Source organism: Mesocricetus auratus, unplaced genomic scaffold, assembly GCF_017639785.1.
Source record: "Mesocricetus auratus isolate SY011 unplaced genomic scaffold, BCM_Maur_2.0 Super-Scaffold_100003, whole genome shotgun sequence".
In the NCBI taxonomy this organism is placed as follows: Eukaryota; Metazoa; Chordata; class Mammalia; order Rodentia; family Cricetidae; genus Mesocricetus; species Mesocricetus auratus.
This window is the reverse complement of record NW_024429188.1, coordinates 89827559-89853578: the sequence shown is the minus strand read 5'-3', so window position 1 is coordinate 89853578 and position 26020 is coordinate 89827559. Positions and strand designations below refer to the sequence as shown.

At 40.8% G+C, this 26020-nt stretch overlaps 1 protein-coding gene and 1 pseudogene across 2 annotated transcripts; both read right to left on the bottom strand.

Moving 5' to 3' along the window:
• Positions 1 to 545: 545 nt before the first annotated feature.
• Positions 546 to 12759, bottom strand: Mcts1 (MCTS1 re-initiation and release factor). 2 transcript variants are annotated; one of them, XM_005083108.4, is made up of 6 exons: positions 12436 to 12759; positions 11179 to 11331; positions 10575 to 10672; positions 8013 to 8146; positions 2178 to 2245; positions 546 to 751 (listed from the first exon to the last, which is right to left on the bottom strand). In XM_005083108.4, the coding sequence occupies exons 1-6, from the start codon at positions 12444 to 12446 to the stop codon at positions 670 to 672; spliced, it is 546 nt and encodes a 181-aa protein (XP_005083165.1). In that variant the 5' UTR covers positions 12447 to 12759; the 3' UTR covers positions 546 to 669. The 2 variants fall into 2 exon arrangements, with proteins under 2 accessions (XP_005083165.1, XP_040600496.1); XM_040744562.1 differs by lacking the exon at positions 12436 to 12759 and adding an exon at positions 11921 to 12026.
• Positions 12760 to 25439: 12680 nt separating this feature from the next.
• LOC110343398 lies at positions 25440 to 25715 on the bottom strand (annotated as a pseudogene).
• Between the last annotated feature and the right edge of the window lie 305 nt (positions 25716 to 26020).

Below are 26020 nucleotides of genomic sequence, written 5' to 3'. Positions count from 1 at the left end.
GATAGTTGATCATATTACAAAATAAATTTTTAAGCATTTCCAGGGTATTATGATAATTTTTTAAAGACTACCTTTTAAAAGAAACAGTAAAGAGTTACAAGTGAAATAAGCTAAGACTTGCTTCACAGTAACTGGGGAACAGGGAAGAAAACAAGCATAGATAAAGGGAGACTGGTCATAAAGTGAAGCAGGCTGATGAAGGAATTAAGTCTACTATACTATTATCCATATTTTAGAGTATGTTTGAAACATTTCATTATCTAATTTAAAACAACAACAACAAACACACACATAAACAAGGGAACACTGCTGGGTGCCTCTGAATAATGGAAAAAATTCCAAATCTAGCTTCCAGCCTCATAACTAGACAAAATGTCTAGGTATCCAACATAAACTGGCAAACACATTTACTAATCGTATATAACTAACCTAAATAGGACATTGAGCTGTCTGCTGAGTTACTTACCAGATACCTTTTAATGTCCAAGTTTGCTGCCCAATTATAATTTGTGTTTAGGTTAAAATAATTTTGAAGCTAACAGAACTTAAGTATCCGCAGAATTTATTCAGCATAGCCACAGAGGCATTATCTTCATGCTGTCACACACAGACACAAACACAGATACAGCACAATATCCATATTTAGCCCAAGCACATTCCTTTTGAGGCTCATTTATATGTCTTCATATGCCACAGCCCATCATTTAAATAATGGATATTTTCAATGCCAATTCCTTTGTTGACTTTCTCACTGTAGAAGGAAAAAATACATAAACAGGTTTTATGAATTTTATAGGCTTATTCATTCATGAAAAACAAAATCCAAAGTGTCTTGCTACTTTATAACCATTGAACAACATGTAAGAAATTTATTGCTATTATATTATTGTCTATATTATTGTAGCAGTTTGTGTGGTTTTGGGATTTGGTTGATCTGACTTTTATTTCTATTTTATTTTATTTATTTATTTTTTGGTTTTTCAGGACACAGTTTCTCTGTGGCTTTGGAGGCTGTCCTGAAACTAGCTTTTGTACACCAGGCTGGTCTGGAACTCACAGAGATCCACCTTGCTCTGTCTCCTGAGTGCTGGCATTAAAGGTGTGCACCACCACCGCCGATGACTTTTCTTTTAGTTGGCTATTTGTTTTTTGTGGTACTACAGAGTCAAACCCAGGGCCTCACAAGCTACACAAGCACTCCACCACTGAGCCACATAATCACTCTTGAAATTCATATTTAAAGTGATTCTAAAGCTGAGTGTGGTAGCACACACCCATAATCCCAGCACTGAAGGCAGATCAGGAATTCAAGGTTATCTTCAACTGCCTGGTGAGTTCAAGGTCAACATGGGCTACAAGAAACCCTGTCTCAAAAGCCCAAAAAAATTAGCAGGGTGTTGGTGGTAAATGCCTTTAATCACAGAACTCAGGAGACAGAGGCAGGTGGTTGTTTGTGAGTCTGAGGGCAGCCTGGTCTACAAAGTGAATTCCAGGACAGCTAAGGCAACACAAAGAAACCCTGTCTGGGGGAAAAAACAAACCCAGAAAATAAATAAAACACTGACTTTAGCAGTCTAACAAGCAATCAAACAGAATAATACCAACAAAATAGGCAAATATCAATACACCAAATCTCAAAGCAAAATTAGCAGAATTTTGCTTATATAGGTTGGAAACATGCTACATTTTTTTCTATCACCAGATCAGAATGTAAAATAGTGTATAGTGCTGAACTCTATGATTATGTTTTTGAGACAGTCTCACTTTGTAGTTCCAAGTAACCTCAAACTCACAATTCCCCTGCCTCCATCTCCCAAGTGCTAGGATTACAGTCATGTGCTATTACACCCAGCTGTATGTGTGTTTTCAAAACTAGCAGTGAAATACACACCCTTTATCACCAATTTAATCTAGATACTAAAGAGAAAATCCTAAAGTACCATATACATAGGTATAAAACACCTGTTTTAGCACATGTTTCATTTCAAAATGCTTAAGAATGTAACCCTGACAACAAAACGAGTAGTAATGGCTTCTTAAGTGTTAGGAAAAGAAATGAACTACTTTGCTTAGATATTTATAAGATGCAGTATGAATAACATCAAACTTCATCTGTAATTGATGCTTCCTGAGCTACCACTCATATTTCAGTTAAGGAAGCCTAAAGTGAGACTTACATATCATCTGCAGACATCTTCATGACACCAACACACAAAGCATGTTGCTTTCCTTCTGCCATGATTGCCTGAAAACAAGCTAAGAAAACTATTTCTCAATTTGGGGAAGGGAAGTGTGAGAAACAATGATTGTTTTGCCATTTGAGCCCATCTTTTGTTTTCTCCTAAGCCACTGACTCCTCAAGAGCAGGAACCTAGGGGTCTTTGGGTACAATATAAATATACAATAAATCCTACATGAATCAATCACTTTATAGTTTCAAGCCAAATATCAGTACTACACCTCTTATGAACCAAACCAGAAAGTCAGGCAAAAAGAAGATAAAACTTATTGCAGATAAATACTAAAATCTGTGAAACATATACCAATTGTTTTAGTTATTTCCACCACCAAATGGTGGCTTTATATAAATAACACATAAGATAATATTTATATTCCCAGCTGGGCAAGATACAAGCTGATAATTGCCAGTCAGAAAGTTAGGGAAGGAAAACAATTTTCAGGAAAGCCTGAGCTACACAGCTTAAAGTCAACTCTATGTTACATAACAAGATTGTTTCAAAAAATATACTACATTTCTATTGTATTTTGGAGAGCCCCTTGAAACAGTTTCAACCTTTATACAACAGAAACAATGATTTTGGTTAACCTTTGAAGTTTCTATGTTTTATGCTGCAGTGTTTGTTTTGAGTTCAAATATACACAGAATCTACTATTCTTTGCAATTCCTGTAATCTATCATTTCTAATGAGTGAGACTGCATCTCTAAAAGGGAAAGAGGGGTGATGGTAAAGTTTAGGGACTAGGAAAATCTCCCAGTCAAGGAAAAATTCAGAACTGAAAATATACCATTGTTCCAATATATAAACATAAAAGGTAAACATATCCTCATAGAATACTTCTCTCCATTGGCTTTCCAGTAGCCCATTCAGTGTAGCACAAATATTTGAGCACCTAGTATGTGACTAGTATCTATGTCAATACAATGTGTGTCTAACACATACACAACTTATTCTATCCTTTGGGTATAAATGCCACAAAAGAGAAAGCCTTCTCTTGAGCACAAGACACACAATGTACTTTTTTAAAGATAGTGTCACAGTATGTAGCCCAGGCTAATCTGGTACTATGTAGACCAGGATGGTCTCAAATCCACAAAGATCCTCCTGAGTGCTAAAAGCATGTACCTACCACTACACCTGGTATTTTTGTTTATGTTTTTGAGATTGGCCTCAAACTAATGACAGTTTTCCTGCCTCAGCCTTCCAAGTGCTGGGATTACAGGTATAAGCCACCATATCCAGTTAAGACATCTTTCAATGCATTCCAACAGTCCACAATGATTTCCTTGTTCCTACCGATTACTATTCCTTTTCTCAGTATGAGGCAAACGACTGGAGCCCTGTCCTAAAGGACAAAAACTTATTTAATAGATAACATAGATGAAAAATTGCTGCGAAATGGAAATGATGCAGAATCACTTAGTCCTATTCATGGCATAAATATAACCTTTAAAGAGTTAAGGAGCAGGGGTGAGATGGTGCAAATCTGTAATATCAGCAGTTAGGAGGCTGGGGCAGGATTGTGAATTCAAAACCAGTCTGAACTACCTAGTAAGATCCTGAAATGGGCAGTGGGGGAAGAGGCAAGGCATGGTCAGGCACACACTCAAAAACAAACCATTAAACGAAATGTGGGGTTCCTCCCTAGCAACCCCTAGGCAAAGAAGATAATAGGAATCATTAACTATGATCATGGCCTAAAAGACCAGCATGGCCGAATGTGGTGGTCAGACCCTTATTCCGAAAGTTTAAGAGGCAGAGGCAAGATCTCAGTGAATTTGAGGCTAGACTGGTCTGCATAGCAACTTCCTTGCCAGCCAAGGCAACATAGTGAGATGCTGTCTCAAAGGGAATAAAAAAGACCAACATAACAAGCTGTGCTGAACATGAAGACTATTCCTTGATTTGAAGCTGTCTGTTTGTCCCTAGTTCTTCTACTTGTGGTTTGTTTTTGAGGCAAATTCTCATGTACTCCAGCCTGGCCTTGAACTCGTGGCACTTGTCCTGTCTCAGCTTCCCAGGTGGTAGGAATACAGGTGTACACCACTATGTACAGATCCTTGTACATTTCTTTATAGATTATATTACTTTTTTATTCCTGTGGTTATTTTTCTTTCTTCTTCTTCTTCTTTTTTTTTTTTTTTTTTTTGGTTTGGTTTTTTGAAACAGGGTTTCTCTGTGTAGCCCTGGCTGTCCAGGAACTCTCTTCAGACCAGGCTGCCTCAAACTCATCGAGAGCTGCCTGCCTCTGCTTCCCTGAGTGCTGGGACTAAAGGCATGTGCCACCATCATCTGGCCTGTGGTTGTTTCTCTGTGGATTTGAAGGCTATCCTGGAACTAACTCTTGTAGACCAGACTGGTCTCGAACTCACAGAGATCCTCCTGCCTCTGCCTGGCGAGTACTGGGATTAAAGGCATGTGCCACCACTGCCCGGCCTGTGGTTATTTCTTAAGAAGGTCTCACTTGTTCCTTGTTTGAAGCTACATTGCAGCGTCTCTAAATGAATTACGTTCATTATTAATATCTGCCACCTTCTTTTCTAATGAGACCTGTAAGACTGTAAGAACACAAACTAAGACATTCAGTCTGGGGGCCATATAGTCCTTCCAAATTGAGCTCCATTTAAAAATTCACCCATAGGAGGAAGAGTGGTGCTGGTGGAGGTGGAGGTGGCACACGCCTTTAATCCCAGCATTTAGGAGGCAGAGGCAGGCGGATCTCCGTGAGGTAAGTCTGGTTCACATATAAGTTCCAGGACACTCAGGACTATGTAAGAGAGACCCTATCTCAAAATAACAAACAAAAGCCCAAGTCTGACATGGCTCATGTCTGTGATGCCTGTGATGTAACACTTGAGAGCTGATACAGACAGATCACCAAGAATTCAAGACTAGACTTTTTCCAAAAAAATTCTATTTAAATATTTTCAAGTTGGATAAACTAAAAATCTTAAAACATTCTCTCTCTGTCTCTCTGTCTCTGTGTGTGTGTGTGTGTGTGTGTGTGTGTGTGTGTGTGTGTGTGTGTGTGTGTGATGAGTGGTGATGCTCACCTGTAATCCTAGTACGTGGGAAAGCTGAACTAGTGAGTTCAAGGCTAGCTTGTGCTGCATATCAAGATTATTTTTAAATATAAAAATACACATTTATCTTAGAGAAAATATATTCTCAGGTCCCAAAAACCTTCTAAAAGTCAATTTTTAGGCTGGTTGTAGTAAGGGATACTTGTAAGCCCAGCACTGGGACACTGAGACAGGAAGATTCAAGGCTACCCTGGGCTACCTCTCAAGTTCCAGGCTAATCCTGGCTACACAGCACAAAATAACTGCCACTCTCTCTCCCTCTCTCTCTCTCCCTCCCTCTCTTCTTCTCTCTCTCCTCTCTCTCTCCCTATCCCTCCCTCTCTTTCTCTCTCTCTCTCTCACATACACACACACAAACACACACACAAAGTGAATTTTTAAAATATTGAGGACTTCTGGTATTTCTCCTAATACAGAGTTGTTGCTTGAGATATGAGAACTATTAACTGCTGCCTCAATTCAGTTCCTTCTTGAATGCTTTTACTCCACTATATCTGGATGGTCAAACTAAATGTTAAAGTGGCAAGTTCACGTGCAAAAGAGGATCCAACCCTATCACGTATAACCTAAGTCTGATCATGGGTAATAAATAGGCTGCAATGACTCTGGAACTCCTTCATAACTTTTCAATTAGTTTCTATGAATCCATGTAAAATGAAACATAATTTCTCATCAAGAAATAAAGGGTAGGGCAAGATGGTTCAGAAGATAGAAGTGCTTAAGATACAGATCTGATGAGAAGAGTTCTAGCCTAAGATCCTATAGTAGAATGAGAATTGACTCCTGAAAGTTGTTCTCTTACCTACACACACACACGCACACACACACACACACACACACACACTCGAAAATTATTTTAAAGAAATAAGAAAGGGCCAGGAGGTAGTAGTGCAAACCTTTAATCCCAGCACTCGGGAGGCAGAGGCAGGTGGATCTCTGTGAGTTCGAGGCCAGTCTCATCTAGAGAGCAAATTCCAGGACAGCCAGGGCTGTTACACAGAGAAACCCTGTCTCAAAAATGAAATTAAAAAGGAATCAGGCATGATAGTATATGCCAGTAATCCCATGACCCATGAGCAAGAAATTCAAGACTAGTGCTGGCTACATAGTAAATCCAAGGCCAGTTTTAGACTGTCAAAAAAGAAGAGAACTGGGAATAGTGGTAAACATCTGTAATCCCAGTACTCAAGAGGCAGAGGCAAGAGTATAACAAAGTCAAGGATAGCCCAGGCTATATAGTAAAATCTAAGCAAGTCAGGGATATACAGTGAGAATCTGTCTCAAAAAAGAAAACAAAAGATAACTGGGTATTGTGGCACATACTTCAAACCCAACACTCAGGAGGCAGAGGCAGGCAGATCTTTGTGAGTTCGAGGTCAGCCTGATCCACATAACAAGCTCTAGGCCAGCCAAGGCTACATAGTAAGACTCTGTCTCAAAAAAATAGAGAATGCAATTGGGGTTAAGAGGAGGGAGTATTGCCGGGCGTTGGTGGCACACGCCTTTATTCCCAGCACTCAGGAGGCAGAGACAGGCAGATCTCGTGAGTTCGAGGTCAGCCTGGTCTACAGAGCAAGTTCCAGGACAGCCTCCAAAACAATACAGAGAAACCGTCTCGAAAAAAAAAAAAAAAAAAAAAGAGGAGGGAGTATGATTATAATACGTTGCATACACGTGTAAAATTGTTTTAAAAATCTTATCTGGAAAAAAAGATTGAAAAGGGGGAGCCAGATTGGTGGTGGTGTCACACACCCTTATTCCCAGCACTCGGGACAGAGAGGCAGTTGGATCTCTGAGTTTGAGGCCAGCCTGGTCTACAGAGCGAGTTCCAGGAAAGCCAAGGTTACACAAAGAAACCGTCTCAAAAAAACCAAAAAAGGGGAAGGGGGGAACAAGAATGATGATAATTAGAGAACTTGGAAGGTAGAGGTAGGAGTATGAGTTCTGGAGCATCCTGAGACCACCATGGGCTACATGAGATACTTTCTCAAAAAAATAAAAAGGTTGCTTGATTCCAAGTTTATTTTTCACTTCTTTTCATGGCCAAGAATATGCCTCCTTTAGTTCAACATATAATCCTATAATCCCAACATTCAGGAAGCAGAGGTAGGAAAAGTTCCATCACTCTCAGACATGGTAGAATACATGGTGAGTTTTAAACCAGCCTGGACCACATACTGAGCTCCAGGTCCAGTCAAGACAGCAAAGTAAGACCACATCTCAAAAAAAAAAAAAATCAAAAACCGTTGGTGGCACTCGGAAGGCAGAGGCAGGCAGATCTTTGTAAGTTCGAGGCCAGCTTTGTCTACAAGAGCTAGTTCCAGGACAGCCTCCAAAGCCACAGAGAAACCCTGTCTCGAAAAACCAAAAGACAAAAAAAAAATCAGAAAACAAAAACAAAGAAAAACTTCAAGGTTGGTTGATTTGAGTTTATCTCCCATTTCTCTTTAGCCAAAGTTAAGTCTCCTTCCAGAGGGTATGATAACACATGCCTGTAATCCCAGCACTTGGGAGACTGAGGCAGCAGATTCACAAACTCAAGGCTAACCTTGGCTACAGAGTGAGACTCCTCTATTTCTGAGAAAATACTAATAAAAATTAAAAGCGCATGTAATATTCTCCTTTCATCTTTCAGTAATGGCAAGAAAACAATGAACACTTTTCAGTCATTAAATCCTAGGAAGGATACAACAATAGTATCTACGGCAGCAGGGTAAAGCTTAGCTCCAGGAGAAGTTAAGCCGGGACACATGATATTTGCTCCACTGAGGACAAATTTGATGGCTCCTTTATCAACCTGCTGATGTGGCAAGATAAAAGGATCTACAAGAGAAGAAACAAATTATATAAATTAACATGATTGAAGACTCAAGATAATGGCAAAGAATATAAGCAATTATTTTCCAAAATTATACTACTTTTATGGTTGCAAAATAAGAGCCAAACCACTCTCCTTTACTGACAAAGTTGATAAATATTTTCAAGAAAAGAGTATAGGAATGCACATCCTAATAGACTGCTACAAAGCTTGTAAATGGCTATAAGCTCCCTTTGGAATGACTTAGCAGCATGCATTAATAGCCTTGAAAAAGCACTTTGATCCAGGAACTCTACTTCTGAGTTTGTCCTAAAGAAAATGGAGGTAGAGCCGGGCATTGGTGGTGCACGCCTTAATCCCAGCACTCGCGAGGCAGACACAGGCAGATCTCTGTGAGTTCAAGGCCAGCCTGGTCTACAGAGGGAGTTCCAGACAGGCTCCAAACTACACAGAAAAACCCTATCTCAAAAAAAAAAAGCTGGGCGGTGGTAGTGCACGCCTTTACTCCCAGCACTCGAGAGGCAGAGGCAGGTGGATCTCTGTGAGTTCGAGACCAGCCTGGTCTACAAAAGCTAGTTCCAGGACAGCCTCCAAAGCCACAGAGAAACCCTGCCTCAAAAAAACCAAAAAAGAAAGAAAGAAAGAAAGAAAGAAAGAAAGAAAGAAAGAAAGAAAGAAAGAAAGAAAGAAAGAAAATGGAGGGATGTGCAGTATGTTGGATAGGACAGCTAGGCCTACAACACAAAGAATCCCTGTCTCAAAAAAAAAAATCAGTGGTTACTAGGACTCCTCTAGGTAGACTCCAGGGGATATTTAAAGCAATAAATTTATTCTGTATGATAGTAAACAATAGACTTGACATTATGGGTCTGGCAAAGCATATAGAATTGCTTCCTATTCCTGTGAATTCCAACATTTATGTGTATATGTTCGTTCTTTTTGTAATCTTTTAACAGAAAGTATCTGCATGTATATACCAGTAACTTATAAACCAACAATTAAAGACTTTCTAGAGGCTTTCACATGGTGATTGGAGGTTTTTAAATTTTTATTTAGGTATATATTTTATATATGTGTGTGTTTTGTCTGAATATATACACAATAGAAGAGGGCATTATATCCCATGGGATGACAGTCAGAGATGGTTGTGAGCCATCATGTGGGTGCTGGGAATTCAACTCAGGACCTCTGAAAGAGAAGCCAGTTTATTGCTAAACTATCTCTTCAGCCCCTAGAGGAAGAATTTTTAAACTTCTCTAAGCTCCCTAGAAATAATGACGGTAGCTAGGTATGGTGGTACAACTTTATAATCCCAGCACCTAGGCAGTAGAGACAGGAGAATTAAGTACGAAAGCAGCCTTGGTTACCTAGTGTTTGTCTCAAAGAACAATAACAACAAAAACTTATTCCCGATGCATCTGAATTTAATTTCTATGAGGTATTAACCTAAAAAATGCTTAATTGGATAATTATAATTAGTCTTATAAATATTAAAATATTAAAGATTTACCAGTTTGGCTACTCCTGACATCTGTAATACCAGGCAACTAAAAATTTATCTTGGCCGGGCATTGGTGGCACATGCCTTTAATCCCAACACTTGAGAAGTACAGGCAGGCAGAAGGAAAGGTAGTGATTTACAGGCTCTATTGATGATGGCCAGTGGTGATTGAATTTATCTCCTTGTAAAAGCAAATCATTAAGTCACAAGGAGATACATTATTTTATTTTATTTTGGTTTTTCAAGACAGTGTTTCTCTGTGGCTTTGGAGGCTGTCCTGGAACTCACTTTGTAGCCAGGCTGGCCTTGAACTCACAGAGATCCGCCTAGTTCTGCTTCCCAAATTCTGGGATTAAAGGCGTGGGCTACCAACGCCTGGCTCTAGTAACAAACTCAAAACAAAAATCTTCAAAGCCCTTCTCAGCTTATGAATATATATGTTTACAATTACATACTGGTCTATTCTTCCAACTACAATAAGGACAGGGGACTATATCTGTCTTGCTTACAACTGCACTTCTTAGTAACCCCTAGTGCCACCATACAGAAAGTTCACTAAATAATTACTGAATTAATATTTCTGGGGACTTTGTGTGGGGGCAGGGTGTCACCTGGTAGTCCAGACAATTGTGTCAATCTCATGTCTCATCTTCCCAAGCTCTGTGATTATATCTGTGAGCCACCACACCAGACTTTTATTGAATGGATGAACTAATGGATACTTTTTGTAGAGGGAGGGCTCTCTCTAATACATAAGAAAATTTGCATTTTTTAGACTTACCACAAGATGAGGGTCCACTTTTACTTTTATATTCCTTATTATTTAGCACTAATAAATAACAAAGTATCAGAAGACACTTTCCATTCATATGGTTTTCAACTCCTTTTATGTATTTTTATATTCCCAAATGCATATTTCTAACAAGACTTACATTTATGAAGTAATCTTAGGGTCGGATAAAAAGGCCCTTCTCTTTGTCTAAAAAACAGTAATTCACCATTAACTGTAAGGATTTCTATGTGTTCATGGCTGTAAGAGAAATGTCACAAAGTACCAAGTTAGATATTTTCCTTCAAAAATGAATGTAAGTCATCCTAGTAAAATTATAACATGAAATAACCACATACATAGATACATTAAGTTTAATAATCCAGTAAAGATCCTGATAAAAAAATACCTATCCAGTAGAGAAAACCAAAGAGGAAAGAGAGGAAATATGACCTGCTACAGCCAATTTCATTCCACACATTATTATTGTAATTACATTGTCAAGTAATAAAATAAATCTCTCAACAGCAAGCTAAAGTAAATCCAATTATAAATAAAAACAAGTCTTTGATAAAACAATACATATTTTTCATGTATTTAGATAAGATTTGAAGATAGAAATATTGACAACTTTAGAGCTAATTCTGTCTATTCTCATCATTAGACTATCTATAGCTAATGTGGAAATAATTTCCATTTAGACTGAGAACAATCTAACATAATGTTCAGCTACTCAAATCTTTACAAGGAGAAAAACAAGGACTTACCATCGGACAATTTTCACAGGATCTTTCTTAGGCATGATTTGATTAAGCCATGGTTCAATACCTGGAAATTGCTCTATCAATTGATTTTTAATACCCTTAATAACCGAGGTTTTCAACTGGATGCAGTTGGATACATTTTCTTTTTCATCAAATCTGGCAAATGATTTTTAAGGGAAAAAAAAGGGCATTGCTAAGCAGAAGAATCAGAAAATCTAAAAGTAAGGTTCTAATTAGTCATCTATTCCCAAGTAAGTATTCATGCTTAAAATAATTATGAAGTAAATTGCTTCTGTCTTATACAATATAAAACCAATGTTTTAAGACAGTATTAGAATAAACTGCCATGCATGCAGCAATTAATGGGGGCAAAGCGATTGTTATGCTAGATCTGTTATCAGCTACACAAAGCCTTTTACTGAAAATTCTTGCTCAAAAGGAAAAAATAGACTCCCATCCATAATAAAACGCTGAGTTTTTTTTAACCCAAATGAATCCTCACACATTAAAATACAAAAGAGCAACCCAAAGAGAAGAAAAGAATGAGCCCTGGAAGGTTACATTGTCTGCAGGGATTTTTTTTAAGGAATGGTGGTTATAATTTTAAGATCCATATCAAGATCTGCTCAAATGTGCATGCACAAACCCACGTTCCTTTCCCATGTTTCCCCTTTGCCTTCTGCGTCTACCAAGTCTGGAAGATAAACCCACTGGGTAGGTTTCCAAAGAATTTTGTCTTCCTTACACTGACTAGCACACAGGGCTATCACGTTGTTTAAGACAAGGTTAATCTGGCAGCTAAGCAATAGGCTTGACAGGTTGCTAGCTTCCTGTCACCCAGACTCCTTCGCTGCCATGACCCAGGAAGTCAAGCCTTCCCCTTTTCAGTTCATAACTAATAAACATATGGCAGCCAGCGCAGGGCTCTCCTCTCAGCTAAGGAGGATGTGCCCCTAAATCACAGTGCAAGGATGTGATTGGTAGAAACCTAGGAATGGAGATAGCACTGCCGGAGGGGGCAGAACAGGGTTAAGGAGAAAAAAAAATGGGAGCAGACCCCGATCGAAGACTAGAGATGAAAAGCTTAAAGAAGTGTTCCAAGTCTTGAGTGAGAGCATAGTACTATATATATTTAAAAAATAGGAATTCAGGATGGTAGGGGCGGGGGAGAGAGAAAGAGGACCTTTGCTCTCGCCCTCTTCCCCACCCCCACCCCCACCGCCTTTGTGAGCAGCCGATGGAGGCCACACGTGTCCTTACTTCTTGAACATGATCCAAGGTGAACGGGGCGACGATAGGGAAGGGCCCGGAATGGGAAGGAAATTGAATTAGGAAGGGTCCGGCACGAGGAAAGCCGGTACTGACAGTCGGATCTGCTGTCGTTATCCGGAAGGCGAAAACACTATCCGCTTTACGGCCCTCGGCGAAATCTGACTACTTCCGCTCCTCTCAACTCCACGTTGACGCTTTTGTCGCCTCCTTTTGAGTAACAGCTTACTCTCCATTGGGGACAGCCAAAAGGGCGGGACTTCAGAAGGAAGAAGTGATCAAGCAATTCTTTCTGGTTGCTGGAAGAGAAGAATGGAGGAGGGCGGGAATCAATCAAAGCAGCATTTATGGCAGTAGAGTCAGCTACGGGTTCCTCAAAGGGTCAAGATTCTTCCGTCTTTTTGTTGCTAACTGCTTTTGTACCAGATACTTTGTAATGACATTCGTTTTTGTTTCCTTTCTGAGGCTACCTAGTAAATTAGTACTTACCAAGCAGCAGAAACCTAGGCAAGCCTCATAGCTTCATGTTAAAATAATTACAAAGTTGTCGGGTTCAGCAAATAAAATTGCAAGACACCCAGTTAAATTTGAATTTCAAACAGTGAACATCTTTCAATGCAAGTATATCTCATCTACGTTTTGAACACATTTAAGCTAAAAACTGCTTGTTTATCTGAATTTAATTGAGCAATTTTTTTCTTTTTTGTTTTTTTCAACATAGAGTTTCTCAGTGTGTCCCTGACTCTCCTGTAATTTGCCCTGTGGACCATACTGGCCTCAGACTCACAGAGATCTGCCTGACTGTGTCTTCCCAGTGCTGGGATTAAAGACTTGTGTAGAACAACCTATTTTTTTTTTATTTTTTATTTTTTTGGTTTTATGAGACAGGGTTTCTCTGTATTGTTTTGGAGGCTGTCAGTTGAACAACCTATTTTTTTAATGTGGAAGTCCTAATCATTAGACAGTGAAGTGCGCTCATAAAATTATCAAATAAGTCACCAGGGTGCTATCCCCTGCTTCACTCTAATACTTAGAAACTGATCTATAAATAGAGTGTAGCAGACATGGTGGTCCATGCCCTTAATCCCAGCACTTGGGAGGCAGAGATAGGTAGATCTCTGACTTCTAGGCCAGCCTTGTCTACAGAACTAGTTCTCAGACAGCCAGGGTTACACAGAGAAACCCTGTCTCAAAAAACAAAAAGTGCAATTTCCTGTCAGGCATGGTTAACAAGTGCTGTAATCACAGCACTTGAAGGATTGGAGGAGGCTTGAGACCTCATCTCAAAAAAAACAACAAATTTAAAAATAAGGTAATTTCTTTAAAGACTAAAAAGACCGGTAATAATAAAGGGCCAGTAATATAATAGTCATAATCTAAATGAACAGATAAAAAATCCATTTTGCTGATTTTTAATGATATTCTGCTATACTCTGCTAAATGGGAGCCTAGCATAATCATCATCAGAGAGGCTTCATCCACAACTGATGGAAACACAGCCCAAAATGGGCAGAGCTTAGGGAATCCTGTGGAAGAGAGGGAGGAAAGATTGTAGGAGCCAGAGAGACCAAGACACCTCAAGACACAGTCTCACAGAATCAACTAACCAGGGCTCATAGGGGCTCATAGAGACTAAAGTGACAACCAGGGAGTCTGTATAGATCTGACCTAGGTCCTCTACATATATGTTATGGCTGTGTAGCTTGGTGTTCTTGCAGAACTCCTAACAGTGGGACCAGGGCCTATCTCTGACTCTTTTTCCTGTTTGGGGGACCCTTTTACTCCTACTGGGTTGCCTAGTATAGACTTGATATGAGGGTTTTTGCCTGGTCATGTGGTAATGTGTTATGCCATGTTTGTTTGATATCCCTGGGAGGTCTGCTATTTTCTGAAGGGAAATAGGAAGAAGAGTGGATCTGGAGGAGGGGGGTGCTGGGAGGAGACAGGGAGCTGGGAGGAGAGAGGGCTGGGGGACACTGGTCAGGATAGAATATAAGAGAGAAGGAATTTTAGAAGAAAAAGAAGAAGAAATACATTTTGCTTCTGTGTGTGAGATTTCCTTTTGAGATAGGAGATCACTGTATATCCCCAGCTGGCCTGGAGCTCCTTATGTTGATCAGGTTGGCCTCAAATTAAGATATCCACCTGCCTCTGCCTCCCTAGTACTGGGATTAAAGGTATGAGCCACCACACTCAGCTTTATATAATTTTTTTAAACAAGTCTTTTTTTTTTAGAAAACAAAATTATGCTTCAAAAGAAAGGTTTTTTTAAAAAGGAAGTATGATGGGGATTAAAGACTGAACAGGCACTACTTAATGAGACACATGAACCTTGACCTGTAAGACAAAAATAGCAGTCTCTCTAGGGACAAAAATTCTAGTCCTCAATGGGGAGGTGAATCATTAATGTATTCCAAACAAATGTGCTATGCATTTAAATTGCTCAATTGTTTGTGAATAATTGGTGATTAATATGCCTACCTGGTCTTGATTCTATAGTACCAACTATTTTCGTTTAACAATTTGATATTTTCAAATAAAATCTGCCTGGCCATTTGGTAATGTTTGTCTTTGTAAATTAATAATTTGGTATTCTGGTTTACACAACAATCTTTTTTAACATCCTTGATGTGTATCTGCATTACTAACATCAATCAACATGGAAGCATTTGGAATATTGGATTTATGAACATGCAAAATTGAAGCCAAGAGCCTGGCACGGTGGCCCACACATGTAATTCTGGCAACAGGAAAGCATGGAAGTTGAGACAGGAAGATGGAGAGCTCAATGGCAACTTGATTACAAAATGAAACTCTGTCTCAAAAACAAAAGAAGCTAATGCGCTTCTTGCCAAGTATTAGTCCTTGTCTAGCAATTCTCATGCCATTCCAGGAACCTAGCATTTAACAATTGCATTGTCAACAGCAAGAAACAGCCAAAGCTAAGTAATGTTAGTGAAAATGAATAATTTTCATTAGAATGTATACAGATGCTTTTTGATTTAAGATGGGATTACGAACCCAGAAACCCACTCTATAAATTGAAAATATCATTAAGTTGAAAGTGTGTTCAATACACCTACCCTAACAAGCAGCATAACTTATCAACAGAGAACACTGTCTAGAGAGAATCCTTCATTATCATGACTGGTTGAAGAGATGGGTTTTATTGTTGCTACCCAGCCTAGCAAAACAATACACTATGTATCACTAAACCAGAAAAAGATCAAAATTCAATATTTCTATGGCAGGCTTATTATTTTTGCATCCACCATTAATCCATCAGGGCAGCTGTATATGGCAACATTGTATGTATAAGTACATGTTCTACAAGCAAATCAGAGTTAATTTATTGGGCAAAGAAATTAGGAATAAATTAACAAGGTGTGGTGGCACACAACTTTAATCCCAGCACTCAGGAGGCAGAGGCAGGCAGATCTCTGTGAGTTAGAGGCCAGCATGGTCTACAAGAGCTAGTTCCAGGACAGCCTCCAAAACAGTACAGAAAAACCCTGTCTTGAAAAACCAAAAAAAAAAAACAAGAAAAGAAAGTATCATGGTAAAAATTCATATTACTAGAAATAATAACTTTTTCCCCTCATGCAGTCAAGCTTTTGCTAGAGCTGGTAGCATGTATTGCCAGTGCCCAGTCGATGACATTTTTGTTTTGTTTTGGGCTTTGGGTTTTTGAACTTTCTGTATGTGACTTGTAGTGATACTGGGAATGGAGCCCAAGGCATTGTGCATGCTAAGAAAGTATGCTACCACTAAGCCACGTTCTCATTCATCTTTTCCTATTTTTAAATTTTGAGATAGTCTCACTAAGTTTAAGATCTTTCTCTCTCAACTTCCTGTGAATCTGAGATTATAAAACAGTGCTATCAGTCTGGGAGTGGTAGCTGTTGCTTGGTTGCTTATAGTATTTATTGTTCTTTTTTTTTTTCGAGACAGGGTTTCTCTGTGGCTTTGGAGCCTGTCCTGGAACTGGCTCTGTAGACCAGGCTGGCCTAGAACTCACAGAGATCCGCCTGCCTCTGCCTCCCTAGTGCTGGGATTAAAGGCGTGCGCCACCAACGCCCGGCTTATTCTTTTTTTAAAAAGATTTTATTTACTTATTATGAATATAGTATTCTGCCTGAATGTACACCTGCAAGCCAGAAGAGAGCACCAGATCTCCTTATAGATGGTTGTGAGCCACCATGTGGTTGCTGACAATTGAACTCAGAACCTCTGGAAAAGCAGTCAGTGCTCTTTTTTATTTTGTTTTGCTTTTTGTTTTTGTTTTTTTTTCGAGACAGGGTTTCTCTGTATTGTTTTGGAGCCTGTCCTGGAATTCGCTCTGTAGACCAGGCTGGCCTTGAACTCACAGAGATCTGCCTGCCTCTGCCTCTGGAGTGCTGGGATTAAAGGCGTGTGCCACCAACGCCCGGCGCAGTCAGTGCTCTTAACCTCTGAGCTTTTGTGATGTTGTTTTTGTTCAAGGCAGACCCTTACTCCATAGGCTGACCTGAAATTCATCAAGTAACTCAGGCTGACCTCAAACATGACAGTTCTCCTGCTCAGCTCCCAAGTGATAGAATTGGAGGCATCAACCATCACACAATTCAGCGGCACAGCACATACCTAGTATGTGTCATGAATACACCCCCACCCCACCCCCGCATTCATGCTATACTGTTAGTTATTGTTTCTTTCTTTGTTTTGTCCTAGCCTCCTCTGTCTGGGATGGATAGCAGTTTCTGTACACCATCCCAGGGGAAAACCAACAGTGTTACATACAATATAATAATGAAATGGAGTCTACTTTTCCAAGATTATATTTTGGAGTTGACTCCTGAAAAAAAAGACTTTATTTATTTATCTGTTTGTTTATTTATTTATTTTGGTGTGTGTGTGTGTGTGTGTGTGTGTGTGTGTGTGTGTGTGTGGTGTGCTCATGTGCATACCACAGTGTGATTATGGGCAAAGGGCGGATTGAAGGAGTCATATCTCCCCTTCTGCCGTTGGGACTTGGGACTCAAACTCATGCGGTCAGTTGTACCTGTTGCACCATCTTGCTGGCCCAGGACTCACCTTTAAGGAAAACGTTGCTATAACATACCAGTGCCACAGAAGACATAATTCGAAATTATTCTTTTCCAAACTTAAAAATTGAGCTGGATAGTGGTGATGCACACACCTTTAATCCCAGCGCTCAGACAGAGGCAGGTGGATCTCTGAGTTCAAGGCCAGCCTGATCTACAGATCGAGTTCCAGGACAGCTGGGGCTGTCTCAGAAAAAGAAAATTGAAGTAATGATAATTCACCACGGTAAGTGCTACACTTGAGTGTTAGAAGAAAGAGGATCACAAGTCTAAGCTCAGCCTAAGGTATATGAGACTATCCCAAAAATACAAAAAGAAAAAAAGAAAATTGAGCTGCCAGGTGAGATGGGGTGGCATGGGCTTGTAATGCCAGCACTCAGGAGGATGAAGCCTTGCAAGTTCAAGGACAGCCTGGGCAATACAGAGACACAAAGTCCTAACTAAAACAAAAACCCTAACCCTGAAATTTTAATCATGTCATAAACAGTTATAAAGTACTTTTATGTTTTTGCTATACATGATCTGTGTCCTATAATTTGTAAATATTCTCTGCATCTTATTTTACAAGGATTCCCAGTGTCCACATAGGACAGGACATAATACCCAAACCAACCATGTATTTTACTAAAAGCGCTAATAAGCATTAAACATGTTACAGTTGTTCATCCACTTAAGGTTCTGAAAGTGTTTTAGAGCATTGTCTTGATACAAGGCTCTAAAGTGCAACTCTCAGGAAGCACTTTTTAAGCAATAAGCATAGCACCCAGACCCTTTATGGAAGCTAGGAAAGAAAGGGTTTCTTAGGAGACAGGGCACAGATTTGAACAATGGAGAAGCTGCTTACACTGCAAGAAAGAACTGAGCCACTGCCAGACCCTTGCTGGGCCTCCCATCTCTCAGAGTCTATAGCCTGTGAGGTCTCCTCATAGGCTCATATTTCCCAGACTGCCTCTCAGCCTTCTTCTTTAGAGGCAGCTGCAGCCTGGCTTTATATCCCCTCCTAGATGAAAACATACCTAAGAATCACAATACTCCCCCAGCCCCCGCACTAACTCTGAACAGCATACATTAGCCCTTCTTGTCCAGATCTTCCTATACCAGGCAACAAGTATGACATCAGTGAAATAAACAACTCCCACCTGCAGTCTCAAACACGGCTGGGCTGCGTTTGGAGCCTTGAGAGTGCCTATCTATCAGAAGACTATCAGGGCTCACCAAACAGTGAGACTGGTGAGGAGCCAAAGTCACTTTCCCTCGTTCACACCCCTGTTTTCTTCTGCTACTGCCAAACATGAAAGCACCCAGTTTGACTGCGAGCAAGTTGGGTTTGTCCCCTCTTTCTTAGAGAATTTCGTGAAATGCATTTTCTTCACTCTCCACTTCTCCTCCAAGTTCTTCCCAGATTCATCCCTCCCTCCCTGCCACCCAGCCCCGCCAATTCCCTGCCGTCTTTTAAAAGAAAACTCATTAACTCTAGTTTGCCCTGCCTGTGCTCTCTTGGGTGTGGGCCACCATATCTTTAAGGGAGTCACACCCTTAAAGAAAACTGACTATGTCTCCCCCAGAAAGTATCAGTTGTCTGTAGGCCTCAGTTAGGTGTGGGAACCCATGAGCCCCTTCCCACTCCATCCTAGAATATTGATGAACTGGATCCCTGCTGTGAGTCTTGTTGAGTCAACTCAGATGCTGTGAGCTCCTGTACTCAGTAGTTCTGTCAGGTCCAGAAGACACAATTTTCTTCCAGTCCTCGCCAACCTCTGGCTCTTAACAGTCTTTCTGTCTCTCTTCCATTATGGTCACTGAACACTCCACGGAGACTTATTCTCTACATTTCACCTGTTATGAGTTTCAGGGTTAAGCACTGTTCACTGCCAAAAGAAATGCCATGGATGAGGTGTAAGAGTTACATTATTCTATGGGTAAATAAAAATGAATTTAGCAAAAAGGGAAAAATGAATTTAGAGAGCGGTTTGATACTTGTCTATTTATCAGGTTGACCCCTGGTGCCAGTGACACAGGCTCAAGATAAACAAGCCCATGATTAGGGTCTGGGGGATCCAGGTGTGTCCTGGCCACACAGATAACACAAAGGTCGCCAGACTATTAACTACCTCTGTCCCCAGACTTCTGGATGGAAAACAGGTTATACATCTCTCTCTTTGAAGAGACAACCCTGCATGCTTAACATTCCTGGATTCCCTAATGCTTATCTGTGAGCACAAGGACCTCTGGGTCTGTACCTTACAGGGGCCTAAAAAAGATAATTCACAGTGGTGTTAGACTAAGATTTTTGTTCCTCCTCTTCCTTGTTCCCTCTCCCACATTATCCCACTGCTCTATTCTTCTCTTCCGGGTACTCTATGTCCCATTTTTGTCTACTTTTCCAGGTGCTTCTGCTGAAGTGCAAAGGTAACTCGGTGGTAGAGCATTTGGCTAGCATGCAGAAAGCCCTAGGCTCAACGTCCAGCACATTTTAAAAAAAAGTGCAGGCCAGATACATTCTTGTAATCCCAGCCCTGGAGAGGTAGAGGCGTGAGGATTACAGGACTGATGCCAACAAAGACTGTCACTATTGTCTCAAGTACAAAATAAATAGATAAATACATGTCCGTACCCAGAAACAACAAAACCCCATACTTTTATAACACCAAAAAAGACACACATTAGCCTCTAATATTTTTAGACTGCTATAATAGAGTAGTCTTAGTTGCCAATCTCTTCCTTTAAATGATACTTTCTAGGCAGAGGCTGGCAGATCTCTGTGAGCTCGAGGCCGGGCTGGACCGATAGCCTCCAAAACAATACAGAGAAACCCGGTCTCGTAAAAAAAAAAAAACACAAAAAACAAAAAAAAAATTGACACTTTCTTTTAAGACTAAAAAAAGAGTCTCTGTGTTAAGTGCTGCCCATGAAGCTTTGCTCAGAGAAGCTTCTTTTTGCAATAGATGGCAAATAACACAGAGCCCAATAACCAGTCAGTGTGCGGACTGTGGGCTGCTCAGCTCTAAATGGGACAACTATATCACACCCGCTCCCCACAAGCCTCATCGAACATCTTGGAAGATGGGATGTGGGGGGGGGATTTTAAAATCCAAATGGAGCAGATGACTGTAGTAAAACTGTATTTGCCTGTTCTAACAGTGTATTTGCACACATGAACTCACACCCACTAGGACTACCTGCATGAGGCCAACCCGGCTAAAGTACCAGCATAGATGGGGAGAGGCTCATGAAGACCCACCTCTAACTGAGGAGTTATTGGCAGTAGATAGCTGCTTGGAGAGGAAGAATCATTTTTATTCGGGGATGTGGTCCCTGAGGGACTTTAGCAGATGGTCCCACATCCCATGTACATACAGCCAGAACTAAACAGACTCAGTGTATGTTAAATTGAAAATAATGCACACACACACACACACAGGACTCAGAGACTGAATGGGACTGGAGAGATGACTCAGCAGTTAAGAGAACTTGCTGCTCTTTAGAAGATCTAGATTCAGTTTCCAGCCCCCACATGGTGACTCACAACCATCAATAACTCCAGTTGCAGGAGATCTGATGCCTTGTTGTGACCTCTGCAGGCAACAGGCGCATGCATATATACAGGCAAAACAGTCACACACATGAAGTTCAGAGGGGAAAGCTGGGGGTGGGGTGGGGAAGGAATGCACTCATTATATGCATGTATAAATATTAAATATTTCTTCTTTTTAAAAGCTCCTCTGATCAAGTTTGAAACCAGCCCAGGTTCGAGGGTGTAAACATAAATAGTAAGCACCCATGCATGGAGAGACAGCACTAATTGGATTCTCTGGGAGATTTCAAAGAAAGAGGACATCACGTTGGGATGGGAAACACATTGGGGAGAGTCTTGGGGGTCTTGGGGGTGAGAATGGGAGGTAAGCATGATCCTAATGCATTGTATATATGCGTGAAATTCTCAAAGAATAACAATCCCCACACTTCCCTGACTTTCTCCCTTCTGTTAACATCAACCAAGAGGAAACCCATACACTCCAATCATGGTCTCAGAGCAGAACAACGATCAAACTTCACCACCCATCTTCACCCTTAACAGCAAAAGTCAGAGTGTTGTCCCAAACACTCTTGGCTCCCTATAGCCTCACTGTCACTATCCACCTTACGTCCATCAGGAACCATTCTGGCTAGAACATCAGTTTTGTGAAATCGGAGGAGGGAGTGTTTGTGGAGAGAAAGAGCCAGCCGGAGGGAGGAAGGGGAACAGGTGAGAGTCATGTGGAATGAATATGAGTGCCATGTTATACATATCCAACATGTCATAAGGAAATCCATCATTTTGTACACTAAGTTAAAAAAAAGAAAATGAACAGCTGTTGCCACTTAAGTTAGTCACTGCACGAAGCCCCAGACTCTGTGGGAGGGCGTGGGAGGAGGGGAGGGAAAGGGAGAGGGACCTGGGATTGACATGTGAAGCAACCTTGTTTCTAATTTAAATTTAAATTTAAAAATAAAAATTAAAGGGGGGGGTTGAGGGGAAGGCACGGGAGGAGGGGAGGGAAAGGGAGAGCGACCTGGAACTGACTTGTGAAGCAACCTTGTTTCTTATCTAAATTTAAACTGGAAAATAAAATTAAAAAATTATAAAGAAAAAAAATAAAATTAAAATTAAAAAAAAGAAGCCCCAGACTCCATAACTAGCCAACATCTAACCCATACTCATTTCCATTTGGCTCTGTACATCTTCCACTCTGTCCCCATCTTCCATGTTTCCCTAACTACTTAAATCTTTCCACTATATCCATCATGAACAAAGCCTATATTCTCAGTTCCCTTTCCCTGGCTCTCTTCATCTTATTCTTAAAGACGCCGGGATCCTTCCTGAAATCAGTGTTTTCTCTGCAGCTTTGAAATTGTTTTCCCTCCCACAGGAAGTGGGGGCAGGGGAATAGGTTTTGCCCTGTTCATTACTGAAATTTACACATTCCCCACTGTCACATATGTTAATGGTATTTGAATATGAGACATTTAGAAGATATTAAGGATCAGATGAGGTCTTTAGGGTTGGTCCCTCATGATGTATTTTAGTGGCTTTACAAAAAGAAGAAAAAAGTTGGACAGCGTTACCACACACTTTTTTTGTTGGTTTATCGAGACAGGGTTTCTCTGTATCGTTTTAGAGGCTGTCCTGGAACTCTCTCCGTAGACCAGGCCAGCCTCGAACTTTCAGAGATCTGCCTGCCTCTGCCTCCAGAGCGCTGGGATTAAAGGTGTGCGCCACCACCGCCCGGCCCAGCTCCACACATCTTTAAACCTAGTGGTTGGGGGCAGAGGCAGGTGGATCTCAGTGAGTTCAAGGCTAGCCTGGTCTACAGAGTGAGTTCCAGGACAGCTAGGACTATTACACAGAGAAACCCTGTCTCGAAAAAAAAAAAGAAAAGAAAGACCCAAGTTAGCAAGGGTCGCTGTGTCTCATAGTGTAATGCTCTCTACCATGTCATCACCTGCTCTTGGACTCCCTAAACCATGAGCTACAAAAACCTCCTTTATTCATAAAGTACACAGTTTATGGTATTCAATTATGGCAACCGAAAATGAACTAAGCCACACCCAAACTATGCCATCTACCCATTTTGCGTAGGTCCAGGTAGCTGAAAGTGGCTAGAGAAAAACAGAACCATACGGACTGGCTTCGTTGTAAATTCATGAATTTGAATCTTAAGTGGTCTCCTAATGCTTCCTGGCAATCATATATCACTAGACTAGTGATAGTCAATATAAATCTCTGCAGCAATGTCAATATTCTATAATTTGTACCACCCAAAACAGGAGGTATGAGTACATACAGTTACTTATGTTGACTTTCAGATCATTAAGTGGCTCTTTTAAATCAGCTCTTTAGTTCAAGCTTAATAATCACATGTGGCTAGTGGTTATGTGATAGACAATTTAGTCTAGACCATTTACTTCCCTACTTGTCTAGCTATTTCCATTGTCCAATGTTATCCACAAACTCGTATCACTCCACCTACCCTCCTAAACCAGCATATGTACCCATATATTCTGTCTTTTCTCTTGTCAATATATACATACAAATATATATAATATATGTGTATGACATGTATGTATGTATGTAGACAAAGACATACACACATCAGTGATTCACAAGGTATTATCTGAGGACCACACAGAATGTCTATGAAGTTGATTTGATATCTGTCTTAGTCCATTTGTGCTATTATAACCAAATATCTGAGGCATGGTAGTTTATGCATAATAAGAATTCATTTTTCAGCCAGGCGTTGGTGGCACACGCCTTTAATCCCAGCACTCGGGAGGCAGAGGCAGGCGGATCTCTGTGAGTTCGAGGCCAGCCTGGTCTACAAGAGCTAGTTCCAGGACAGCCTCCAAAGCCACAGAGAAACCCTGCCTCGAAAAACCAAAAAAAAAAAAGAATTCATTTTGCATATATTTATCATTACTGGTTTGTTATTGTGTGTTAGTGGAAGTCCATTTGTTTGTAGCTAAAATAAAATAATGTCACAAACTGGTAAGTTTTAAAGAAAAGAGGCTTTTTTTTTGTTTCTTTAAGACAGGGTTTCTCTGTGGCTTTGGAGGCTGTCCTGGAACTCACTTTGTAGACCAGGCTGGTCTCAAACTCACAGAGCTTATTTTGGCTCACAGTCTTAGAGGTCCAAGGACAGTAGGATGCATCTGATGAAGGCCAAGGTGCTGCAGATTATCACATGACAAGGGGCAGATCTCCCAATGTAGCCCAGGCTGTCTTTAAAGTCACTGTACTACTGTCTAACTCTCCCAAGTGTTGAGACTTATAGGACCGGACCACCTTGTAGGAGATACAGAGGTCCTTGTGCTTACACATAAGTACTAGGTAAACCAAGAATGTTAAACACACAGGATTGTCTCTTCAAAGACAGATGTATAACCTGTTTTCTGCCCAGAAGGCTGGGGATGGAGGTGGTTAATAGCCTGATGACCCTTGTGCTATCTGTATGGCCAGGACACATGGACTCTTGCATTTATCTCAATTTATAGTGCCATTCTCCCCCAGACCCTTATGAATATTGTTTACCTTGAGCCTACTTCCTTACTTAGTTTATAGAACACACCTTTATGGAAGATGTCACTTGTAATTTCAAGAGCCTTGATATAATCATGTCTTAAGCTTTGTACACATGGGATTGAGTTAATTATCACCAGGAAATGGTTTTTGTTTTTTGGTTTTTCGAGACAGGGATTCTCTATGGCTTTGGAGGCTGTCCTGGAACTCTCTCTGTAGACCAGGCTGGCCTGGAACTCACAGAGATCCACCTGCCTCTGCCTCCCGAGTGCTGGGATTAAAGGCTTGTGCCACCAACGCCCGGCAGGAAATGTTTTTTCTAAATTGTGCTGCGCTTAAATATGTGTGAAATAAACTACCCAGTATCAGACTCTCGAAGTTTGAACCAACACCAGGGGCTGAGTTGTGTTGAACCCAACTTCCTTCTTGCCTTACATGATGAAACACTCCGCTGGCTGTGGTGTTTTCAGAGACCCCTCCCAGGAACCATTATCCCTGTCTCTCTATGAAAACACATTGGACAAAAGTGAGTTCTACAAAATATCTCAACAGACTCAGTAAAACTGTCAAATCCATCCAAATTTAACCTCTACTACTTTGGTTAACCACTACGCCTGTTAGGTGAGTGAGCAGAGAAGAGACAGAAAGTCTAGGTGGGCCTTTCCTTCATTTCTTTTACACCAGCAGTAGAGGATATATTTCTCTTCCCATCAAAACTGAGTCATTTTTCCTATACTTAGTGTAGGTCCAGATTATATTGATATCTGTTTTGTTTTGTGTTCCCCGTTTTGTTTACATTTTATTGGCTACTATAGTATAGACATTGAAACTGTATCCATCCCTTCCCCCTGTCATGGGGTCAGACCTTTCCAGGAGCCCCCTGCCTTCACTGCCTGGACCTGCTGGAAGTTGTGCTGCCGCTGAGCAAGTCACTGCCTTTGTTGCTCTAACTGTTGCTCAATGTCACAAAGCTGGGATTCACATTGCTCAATTTCTGCTGTGATATACTCTGGCCTCTTCCCCACAGTGGCTGGAAGTCTCCCCACCCCCAAGGGTTTACTCAAGTCTCGCAGCTGTTGGTATTTGTCCATTTCTCCCTGTAGCTTCTTTTAGACCATGTCAGGCATGGTAACAGTGAAAGCCTCAGGAACCGGGGACGCTGGGTCTCAAACTCTGCAAGATACTTGGCCTCACTTTTCTGGCCCTCTTCACGGGCTCCCCTCTACATTAACAAATCTTTTTTGTTGTTTAGTTTGTCTTTTTGTTATTGTAGGTTTGGCTTTTCGAGACAGGGTTTCCCTGTGTAGCCCTGTCTGTCCTAGACCTCACGCTGTAGACCAGGCTGGCCTTGAACTCACAGAGATCTGCCTGCCTCTGCCTGACTGCTGGGATTAAAGAGTCACAATTGTATGAATGTTCAGTCCATCATGGA